This window comes from Corvus brachyrhynchos, unplaced genomic scaffold (assembly GCF_000691975.1).
Source record: "Corvus brachyrhynchos isolate BGI_N302 unplaced genomic scaffold, ASM69197v1 scaffold9, whole genome shotgun sequence".
NCBI lineage: Eukaryota > Metazoa > Chordata > Aves > Passeriformes > Corvidae > Corvus > Corvus brachyrhynchos.
The window spans coordinates 3,127,394-3,138,820 of NW_008240037.1; the positions used below are offsets into that span (position 1 = coordinate 3,127,394).

Below are 11,427 nucleotides of genomic sequence, written 5' to 3' on the forward strand. Positions count from 1 at the left end.
TGCAAAGGGTAAATGCCTGTCTTTATTTAACATACATGGGTTTTTCTGAATATTACTGTGGACAAATCAAGATTTTCAGAGATTTGAAAGCCAGAAATTATTTATCATTTTACAAAAAAGACTCTTCAGAAAGTTATTGAGTAAAAAAAAAAAATTACAGGAATCTGACTTATAGCAGAAAGATTTAGGAAAAAAAAGAAACTGTAATCAAGAGAACTAATCTTGAAATTTTTAATTTTAGAAAAATCTGAAAGACAAATACTTATAATTTACAAGAACAATTTGTGTCTGCAACAATTTTCACAATTGAATTCCTAGTTTTTGCTGTCCTCTGTTCATGACTTACCTTTTGTAAGCTGCTTTAGCTAAACTCAAGTTACTGGTCACATTATAAAATAACAGACTGAAATGTAAGCTTACATGACACCATATAAGATGGATAATCCAATGACTCCTTCTCTTTAAGACTACAGAAATGTATGAATTCTATTTGCAATTCTTAGCCATCTTAATAACCAGCATATATTGACAGCATGCAGAGACTTTAATATGTGTCAGTGGCTGCAGCAAGACGGTAAAGAACACAGTAATGTTACTGCCGTAAAAATATTTAGTCCCAAATCATCACTTGTTTTTAAAATGTGGTATTCTTAACAAAAAAAAAGCTTCTTTGTATACTTGAATAACTGAAATGCTTGTTATTATGTATTGCCCCATTTAATTTTTCTTTAGCAGTTCTTCAATGTGTTTAAACACACTAGCATCTTCAATGGTTGGTGTTATCTGAAAAGGAAGAATACAGAAGCATGTGATAGTAGATAAGAATTCCATTCAGAGATTCTTCTAAATTTGTACTTCAAAAGCAATCAAGAAAAAGGTATCTGTAAAGCTCTGAAACAAGAAAATCTTTTGGATAATCTACGATAGAAATAAAACATAAAATACTACCTGAAGTTACAGACCAGTTGCAGAACAGTCAAGAGAATCAAAACCACCATGTTGTGCCTTTGGATGTGCATTGTGCCTAATTCATTGAAGCAAACATCTCCAACTTACCTTGTATGGCTTTCCACTGACAAGTGCAGAAAGAGCAGAACGTGGAATTTTGCCAGAGCGTGTTTTAGGTAGCTGTGTCACAAACATCCCCTTCTGGAAAGCCGCTACTGGACCAATGTTGGTCCGAACTCGTTCAACAATCTCTTCCAAAATCTTATCCTCTTGTGTCTTAATACCTAGTGAAGAAGGTAAAATCCTTTATCTCTTCTGAGACTTTTGCAAGTGTTAGTGATATCAGTTATCAGTGAGCTCTCAGTACCTTGTCTCAGTACACACAGTGCAAATGGAACATGTCCTTTTAAAGGATCCTCCTGGCCCACAACAGCACAGTCTGCAACAGCAGGATGGAAGAGAATACACTGGGGGATAGAAAAGAAAACTGAACTGAACTAATAATAGATAACATTTCAGTGGAAAAAATGGCATAGTCAGAAACATAAAACATAGGCTTTTTCTTACATTTTGACAGCAAGAGGATGCTACACCTCAGGATTCCAATTACATGTGTTCAAGATGTACACGTGTATATACTTCCATATATACTCACGCATGTTTTTCAAACTAACAGAAGAAATAAAAACTTTGGCAGCACAAAATAGAAATACTGAACAAACCACAGGTAATTTCCTTACAGCTTTGTAAGAGTATCACGTCTTTGGTTTTGTTAGTGAGATCTTTGCTGGAACAAACAACATTTGTCTAACATTATGAGTAACACGGGACTTAAATGCATGGAGTAAGGACCAAAACCACAGAAGCACTCCTATTTATATAAAGAATTATAAAGTTGTATTGGTTCGTTCTCTCTGACTCTTATTTTATTGTCCTTTGCTGCTATAAAAGCATAGTTTCAACCAAGGCCAAATACATGCCAAGCTTCAGGTTGCAGCCAGCCTAGCTCAGCTCACTCTCTTGGAAACATTAGGTCTCAGCTTCCTGAGACAAAAAAAGGAATTAAACCAGAGGCTCCCTCCTTCCTACAACATGTTTACACAACATAACATTGATAAAATATCTCAAACTCTTTTTTAGGTAAAAAAAAGTAAGAGATGCTCTTTTCCTTCCAATTAGCCAGCTGAGATACTCACATCCTGGAAAACAGTCACCAGGATGTCTCAGTACATACCAAGATGTATGTCACCAAATCTGAGACAAAGCTGGCCTTAAGATGCCAGCAGTTGTGAATCCTCTTCCAAAGCAACTGGCTCTTTCCAGTGCACTTTGGGGTATTTTGCTGTCAACAGTGCTTTCAGCACTTTTCAGTCCTCTGGACTCGACCACAAAGAGGACCTAACCTGACCCTGACACAGAAGCCACATAATGTGATTGTGCTTTTTAATTTATCTGTGCACACAAGGGCTGTGCGCTTGCTAATAACTGAACTTCACGCACTCTGTTGTCAAAATCAAAGGCAATGGGATGACTAAGTTTTAGGAATAAAGCCACTTTTTGGTTGTTTTTATTAAGTAGGAATACCACATTTGCATTGGCTACTCATACAATGGTGTGAAAATGAGAAAGACAGAAAAAGCACAGAGAAGACAGGAAAAAAAACCTTTAAAGAATAGAAAGCTAATCCCTGCTGTTCCAATTAACAAAAGGGAGGCTCTTGTATGACCTATGAAACTGATGGGAGAAGGAACAATTCAAAGGGTCTATGACAACCCACATTCAAAACAGATTTCATCATCCTTAGGCTTTATAGTCAACACAGGAAGAAGAAATTGGCTCCATGCGTCATGGTCAGTACAACACACATTGTCAGGAGCCAGACAGCAACGGAAGCTGATAGCTGATAGATCTTCTAGCCTTGGTTCAGTAGAAACTGTGCGACACATACAACTCAAGGCAAGAAATAGGAAGCAAAGACAGAATGAAGAGGACACCACAACCTGACCACTTTGGCGTAAAGATGATGCGGATGAGGTCACCATTGGTGCAACGGGGTGTCTGCAAGGACTTGATAGTGTTGCTATGGGAATGGGGGCAAAGGAAGTCTAAGTAGAGGAATTTGTCCCAAACTTAGAGAACTAAAAATGCTGTAATAAATTTCTGTAATAAACTGGCTTTACTTGCTGCTTTACTAGCATCCAGCAGAGTCTGTGTCCTTTGTCTCAATACACCAAGTAGTTTTTAGCAAAATAAATTTGCTCAATGTGTTTCTAGCACACTTTGTCAGAAGCTACACTCATTTCACAAACTATGATCCTAGAAATGTCCCATGCCAGAAAAAAGGCAAATGGAAAACACTGACCTAACAGTAGATGCATGCTCTATCAAAGCACTGAAGCATGACCATTTATGCACAGCTTTTGAAACTGGATTATTTTTCACAGGAATTAAATAGGATGTGCACAAGCTAATTATAGAAGAGTGCACTGGGTTTATCCCAGAATTAGAAGGGCAGAGGAGCATGCTACAAAAAGCTGAATGTAAACAAATGCATTTGAATTCAGGTGCAGTCCAAAAGTCATTGTATCCACACTGACAAATCATATAGGAATGAATCTTATGCAAGTCCAAATCCCTACAGTGTTTCAATGCATCATATACACTTAATGCACTTTGGTCACTTCTAGGCCAGAGCCTCAGTAATGCATTCCATAGCCTGCTATCAATATCCATTTTTCCTGCTCTCACTTCTTGAATATGGCCAGAGAAACCTGATAGACATATATAACCAAAAAAACCCCAAAACAGGAAAGGAAAAGACAATGAATTATGGAAAAGTAGACTATTAAGTCTACAACCACAGTAAATTCTGTTTTCCACAGGAACACAGGAAAAAGATCAACAATAATCTGACATTACCATCAAATATTATAATTATCTACCAGGCATCAACAGGACTCCTAAGGTGGAGACTTAAGTGTTGCCAGATTGTTTTGTTGCAGCTTTTTTTTGTCATTCCAGTCTGTCACTTATTCATAAGTCTTATGGTTAGCTGGAATAGTGCAGTTATTGTAGTATTTTTCTTCAGTCTATCCAAAGTTCTATCAACATGCCTTTGACTTTTCAAATGCTAACTTCAAATGACTGAAATCAGTAAATACTAATTTGAAAATTATCGAACTTCATAAAACAACTGAAAAGAATAGAAACAGCACTAGACATTTAAAAATTGTTTAAAAGTAATAAAAAACTTGAGGAAGTGAAATGGTTTTCCTGGTATCACTGAGCACAAGGATGGATGGCAAATATGGCAGCAGACAGAAACATCATGATCAGGGCAAAGAGATTCCCCAGTTTCAAGTCTGTTGCCTCAGATAGTTAAGATTTGATTAAGGTTTTTTTTTTCCAGGAAGGGGCAAGAAGGGACACCACAGATTTACAGACCAAAGAGAGGAATGGATCAACACAAGATGAGGTTCCCAAAATGGCTACCATTCACTGATTGGCCAGGTAAACTGTAACATCTACTGCATTGCAGCAAACACGGAGCTCCAATAGTATTAACAAATATGTTAGACAAAGGAACTAATTGTTTGGAACATAACAGAGCTGGAACACTTAGTCAAAGCACTAAGGAAAAACTTGTTAAGCTTGTAATGCAGCTATAGTGTAAATGTAGATAACATACTTGCTCAACAAGATGACTGTCAATTACATGGTGATTCAATGGACCTCTAATTCTGTATTTACTCATCTTACTGAGGAGCTAATTGTGGTCTTCTTAACACCTTCCCATTTAACTAGCAATTTGCTGTGCATGCATTAACACCACTTTCATTTTTAGCTTTGTTCAAAAGGTGAATAGAAAAGGTTCTAGAAAGTCACAGTGATGAAACATTATTTGTTTCTAGGGGAAAGTCCTAACTAGCAGGGAGAAAAACAGAGACACTGAGCTCAGTATGATGGATCCAAAGGTAATACAGCAGAGGAGGTGATTCAATTCATCATTTGTTACTGTAGCTTCAGACTCAGGCTGAAGCAAAGAAAATGCCCAGCTCAGCCCATGAGTAGTAGAGCAGTAAGGGGTGGGGATGAGATTCCAGCTGTGCTTTAGTAAGGCAATACAAAAAACTACTTGAGGTTTAAGCAGACTGAAAGCACCTTTATATCTCCATAGACCCAATCAGCTGTTTCAGCTCCCCGGCTGACCGATCCTTGATGGATTAATGTTTATGTGAATTTGTTCACTTCTGTGTAATCAGATTTTCTTCTATTCTCTTCTAAGTTTTCTAGCCTCCAAAAACAAAATAGGCACTAGACTAACAGACATTATAAACCAAAAAATGATTCACAGATTAGTTTCTGATTCAGTGAACAGTTAAATTCAGAGCTCTTAAAAGCGTACTTTTCTCTTGTACATGCACAGCACACCTTTTCCTATACTCCCTGAATAAGTAATTGATATGTCATCAGGGAAATTTGTAACTGGCAATCAATCACAGTGACTCCAGAAAGGTGAGTGAACAATCATAGGAAATTCAGACACTATCATGAACTTCACATTTTCAACTTTTTTTGAGTTGCATGGGTATTATGTTAATGACTTTCAATTTAACAGCAGGGCTTTTTTACAGAAATTTTCGTTGCTCATTTAGCACTTCTCATACAATAAGAGACAAAACAGCTGTCAAAAAACTGTGGAGTCTTCCAATCAAGAAAAAGCACTGAACTGTTAACCTCTGAAAAAAAAAATCAGCCAACACTGAGCACTGTATTTTAGGAAAAAAGTTTCTACTCCTAAGTAACTTCAGCAGCTGGTGAAACTACATGTCACACTGACACTACACTATCTTAATGTATTCCCAAATAAATATGTTATGCTTCCCATACTGCCACCACACTGCCCCTTAACTCCACCTTCAAATACCAAATTATGCCTGCCTTATCAGTCCCATGGTACAAACTGCTTATTATTCACTAAATTTGTTATGTTTCTGGAAAGCATCTTAATAGGAAGAACCTGAAACAGGAAATGTTTTGGTTAAAAGCACCAATGGCAATGCAAACAAAACAAGCAGAAGGAATATGAGAGATCTTTCTGTGTGAGATTTTGAGATGTGATGAACTGTGGAATTTTCAGTCGCAGCTTGCTTTATTCATCTTTCACTCTTCTATTTTGTTGTCGGGCAATGCTAACCTCTTCAATCGCACCTGCTGAAATCCTGTGTCCAGCAACATTGATCACATCATCAGCTCGAGACAGGACATATAGATAGCCATCTTCATCCATATAACCAGCATCCATAGTATCATAATATCCCTTAATACAACACAATGCAAAATAAATTCAGAAAGAGTACTAGGAATATTCCTTAATTTACCAAGGAGCACCACCCCCCCCCCCCCAAAAAAAAATAGATCTGTTTCAAATTATATATGCTTTTGGTGCTTAAAAGATTTAATTCTGTAATATTTTTCACCATTTTATGTCATATTATCCTGTGCAGCTCCCTTTCCAGAAAGGTTTTGTTGTCTTTATTAATACAGAGAAGAAGACAATAGATAAACCCTGACTTTTTTCCGACTTCGCTTACTTTGATCCTTGACAGCTTGGAGAATAATGTTGCCCGGATCTACACAAGCAGAATGGAATTGCTGCAATATAATGCTGCAATATAATGCTGCAATATAATTGCTCCTAAAGATACTCCTGTTTGCTGTATCCAAACATACATCGTCATCATGATGCAATTGCACACGGAAAATAATCTGCGTGACCAATTCACTCATTTACTTTCATTGAGCCAAATCTTCCATTCTGAACATTTGTATAGGGCCAATCTACCTATTTCTACAAGGAAAGAAGGAAGACAATCCTTGGATAGTTCATCTGACAAGGAAACATAACTAATGCAGCAAAAAGCCTCCAGTGTATTTAGGTGCACAGTGGGCAAGTGTGAATTTTGGACTGATACCAAGCTAGCAGGGCTGCATGCCAACAGGAGGAGTGTATTTGAAGTTGTGCTAGTGTAAGGTTGCAGGTTTATATCTTAGATTAAATGATATAAAGTGACTTTTTGGCTCAGAAGCTTAAGGTTTATTTCTTCTGTTTCAAATCTTAAAAAAACCAACAGCATACAAAAAATTATAGATGAAAAAGGATTTACCTTGAAATGGTTTTAATTATATATACATATATCAGTTATCTCCAATTAAATTATGACAACTTATGATAAAACTGTTTCCCAGGTTAAATCTATTATCATTCAATTCTGAAGCATTACCAGAAGTTTATATAATTGATTTCATAATTCTTACTGGAAATTTTTGGAAATACAACTTCTCGAAAGTTTCTTGATTTTCCCAAAGACCTGAGAATGCTCCAGGAGGCAAAGGCAACCTTAAATTGAAAAGAGCAGAGAGAAGTAGTAAGAAAAACAGATATAACAAATACAACTCATGCTCTCCATTCACACTTTGTTTTCAGATAAATAATCGTCTACACAATCAGAAAACAGTTCAGCTTAATAATATGCTGGTAAGAGATAAAAAAGGCTATATATTATTGTCATCAAATGTATATAGCTCTGCACTGTATCCAGACCTATCTTTTATATAATACAAGCATCTCAGTAAAATAATACTCAGTCTATTAAACACTATATACTGTAAGCATCTGTCAGTAATTTGTGCATACACACCATGGTACAGACAACTGCATTATTATAGGTGTCTCTTTCTCTAACACCCATACACACTCACACCTGCATAGAAAGACAAATTATCAGACAAAGATCTTCAGTTTTTGTAAAAAGATAAAACTCAAAGGACTTCAATCATGAGAATCTGAATAAAAATGCTTTTCTATTTAAACTGTGCATAATATTATTGGAAATACTGGATAAGGTCTTTGAAAATATATTGATACAACTCACTAATAGAACTTTCTAAAATAGTTGTGCTTAAAGCTGCAAGATTCTGGATTGCTTTATTAGTTGAGTTTTGAATGTATACTAAACACCCCTTCTTCAGTCAATGATATAGGCATGAGAAAATATGGGACACTTCACATACACATCTGTCAGAAGAAGAGAAGCTGCAGAAGCCTCAGCTAACAGAGTGCTTGTTTCTTCAAAGCTCTGACAGGGTCAAACACAGATTTCTTTAACTGCCTAAGATATATATATTCAGGCATATCAACACAAGTTTTAGGAAGTTACCCCTAATAACAAGAGAGAATGATTGTGTAAACTAACATATTTATTTCGATAAAATCATAAATGCACCATATAGATTTTACTAGCTTATGCCTGCGTTGCTAACTAGCAAATATTTAGCCAGAGGTATTTTATTTCCTACTGATAGTATCCCTGTCACACCAGAAGGCAACATCTCTAGCAGTGGAACAGTTCTCTGTAGCATAGCAATTCTCGTGTCGTTACAAGTCTCCTATGACAGTCAGTAACAAGAACAGGTGCCACATGTACATTTCTAACATTGCATTTACAAAAAGAATACTTATCTATAGATAGATAGATAAATAAACACACTTTAAAAAAATCCTAACTATGGTAAAAACAGTACAAACTACACTGAAAAGGCCGTCATCCAGTAATGATTTGAATTCTTGATTTTTTACAAACCAAGTTTTTTCAGCTTAATTCTGAGCTAGCATAATAGAATATACTACTATAAATATTACTGCTTTTTCTCTGAGGGTTCTGGCTCAAAACATCCCGTAAATGATGTTCCTTGAAAGTACGGTTAAGGTATGGCCAGAAATGCCAAGACACTTCCCAAGTAGTCACCCAGGGTTCAGGACGGCAGGTTGGCTTCTGCCCATCTGGAAGAAAATCACTGCCCTATTTTAAGCCTTTCAAGCTTAGTAAAATCTCTGTGATATAAAAACATGACCCATGGAGTGTTTGCCTTAGAAAGAAAGATTAGAAAACAATATATTGATCCTAGTGTTTGCGTATGCATGAGTTTAAAAGAAAAAAAATCTCTTGTTTAGATTCAAGAAAAGCCACCAGAGAATGGCAGTTACTATTGCTGTTGCCTGGTTGCTAATAGCATAGCAATTCATAACAGCCTCAAGTCATTGCAAATTTTTCACCTTAAATTTATTTAGCAGACTGAAACATCTTTGTGATGGGAGAGAAAGAACAATTCATATTGACAAAGTCCTTAATTTCCCCATAGCTCTATTCAGTACTTTGCAGTTAGTCACTTAATAGAAAGAAACAGTTTTATTGCTGAAATTAGAAAAGCATTTTCCTTTCTGTCATTGTTTAGAAATCTAAACATAGAAGTGTGGAACATATCACCAAAAATACAATCCTCACTTTCACTATTTGGTTTTCTTGTCCTTGTTTGGATTTTTTTTTTTCTTTCAGATGGGGAGACCAGGGGTGTCTCATGTTCTAGTTTGGTGGGGGTTTTTTGCTTGTTTGTTTGTTTCTTTTAGGAAAACTGTACTGATAAATACATCCACACAGCGTATTTCGTGAGCCTGTGGAAAGCAAACTGCTTAACTAGTGGCTATCACAGGTATCTCTACAGCACATATCATAGCAGAATACAAACAACATCTGAAAATGTGCTTCCATGGCTTTCTGTGAAAGACTATTACAGTTAGGACCCCATTCACTAAGCAAAAAGTAAATGCCCTCTTCCATGTTAGTCTTTCAGGCACAGTAATTCCAGAGCAATGGGCACATGTGAATCTTTGATAAAAGCAGAGTTCTTGGCATCATGACCAAGTAGAATTTCTAGGTTCTGTGCAAATGCAAATTAATAAAGGTAGAACTCATCTTGCCAGAATATAATTATGCATATTGAAATTTTGTCAGGATATCAGAATTAAAATGTCCAGAGCCAAATATACCTCCAAACCACTGCTGTCAGTGGGAATGCTGCCATAAATACCAAAGGAAGCAGAACTGGATCATAATTACATGCAAGGAGCCAGAAGAGATAAAATGAGACAGTCCGAAAATAACAGCAATCTGAAAACAAACATCTCTTGCTTTTCTCAACCACTCCATTAAAAAAAGAAACCAAACACTTTGAGACGTTTGATTTGGGTCTTTTTGCCCTAGAAAATGTAACACACACCCACAATAACTCAGTATATAAAAAATGTTGCCTCTTTGTCCAAAAACTGAGTTGATACTCAAGAACTTTAGGAGCTATTTTTACTAAGAGGATATATTGACCAAAAATGCGGGGTATGCATAAGTAAGCATGATTTCTCCACAGATGGTCCCACTTTCTTTTCACAAGGGACAGGATCACAGAAGAACAAGACAGGAGGAGGTAGGTTCCTTCATCATCATTTTCACAATGTACAAAGAAGTTGCTTTGCTTGGTTTCCCTTTGGGACATATTTATTGTATTTCCCTAGCTGTCTTTTAACTTTCTCTCTCACCAGCACAATAACAGCAGTACAAATTATGCTATTCTCCATTTACTCCAGTGAAATTAAGATTAAATTTGTTGAAGTACAAGAATACAGACCCAGGCCTATTTCTCATTTAAAGATTGAATACATTTAAAACAGCATCAGAAAAACCAGGAAAACTGTGTAAATTAACGATTTAAATCACATGGGTTCATTTAACAAAGATTCATTCTGGTCACATTTTACAAAGATAACCAGGTAATTTCATTATAAATTGGAAAGACTAAGATGAATCAGCTTGACAGCACCACAAAAAACCTGAAGTAGTTTAACAGTAACTGCTTTCTGGTAGAGAATTTTAAATTACAATCATTATTTGTTTTTATAAGTATTGTTTCACAGTTCATTTATTTTTCATACAATGGTGGTTATTTTTCACAGAACAGCCCACCTTTACCTTAGCCCAAGAAATCTGACTCCTACATACCACATCCTTTCAGAATGCCACTCATCAAAATGGTGTAAGATTCCTTGTTAATGGAACCAAGCAATTATAGACAGAGAATTCAAAAGAGAATTTGCACAGAAAAGCAGGTTTCTGAAATGAAGGTAAAAAATGATTGGAGACGTTACCTTGCTGGAATTCAGAAAATATATCCTTTTATTTTATGGTCGACAATGATACTCAGAGGCTGTTCATTACAGCCAGTAAAAGCAAATATAAGCCACTGTTAAATGAGTTTGGGCTTCTGAATGGAACAAAATCATCTTGACTGGCAGCTATAATTATTACTCAAGAGTTTATGTAGTGCTGGGCATAAACATCACTCATAAAAATTTTTGATTGCAAGTTTGAAAGGCATCTGGAAGCTTTTTCAGACTCTAGGAACAAAAACATAGGAAAAAGTGTAGAGAATAGTAGATGATCTTGAACATTCATCAGTCTGTATGAAATACTACTTCTGTTAGCTGAAAGGTGTCATAAAAGTAGTTGATCTCACTTGGATTTTGCTTTAGTGGGAAAAGAGAAAAAGCCATCAAAAACTAGTGAAAGTGCTTGGAAAAATATCAAAGTA

General features: G+C 36.1%; 1 protein-coding gene across 1 annotated transcript in view; it reads right to left on the reverse strand.

Annotated features, from left to right (window-relative positions):
- ACSS3 (acyl-CoA synthetase short-chain family member 3) overlaps positions 1 to 11,427 on the reverse strand; it is a gene marked incomplete at its 5' end in the record, with an annotated part of 74,183 nt that continues 62,756 nt past the window's right edge. The window contains 5 exons of the mRNA XM_008641131.2: positions 1 to 783; positions 1,057 to 1,232; positions 1,316 to 1,415; positions 6,146 to 6,268; positions 7,267 to 7,348. Of these exons, the coding sequence (XP_008639353.2) occupies positions 718 to 783; positions 1,057 to 1,232; positions 1,316 to 1,415; positions 6,146 to 6,268; positions 7,267 to 7,348 (547 nt within the window). The remainder of the gene's footprint in view (positions 784 to 1,056; positions 1,233 to 1,315; positions 1,416 to 6,145; positions 6,269 to 7,266; positions 7,349 to 11,427) is intronic.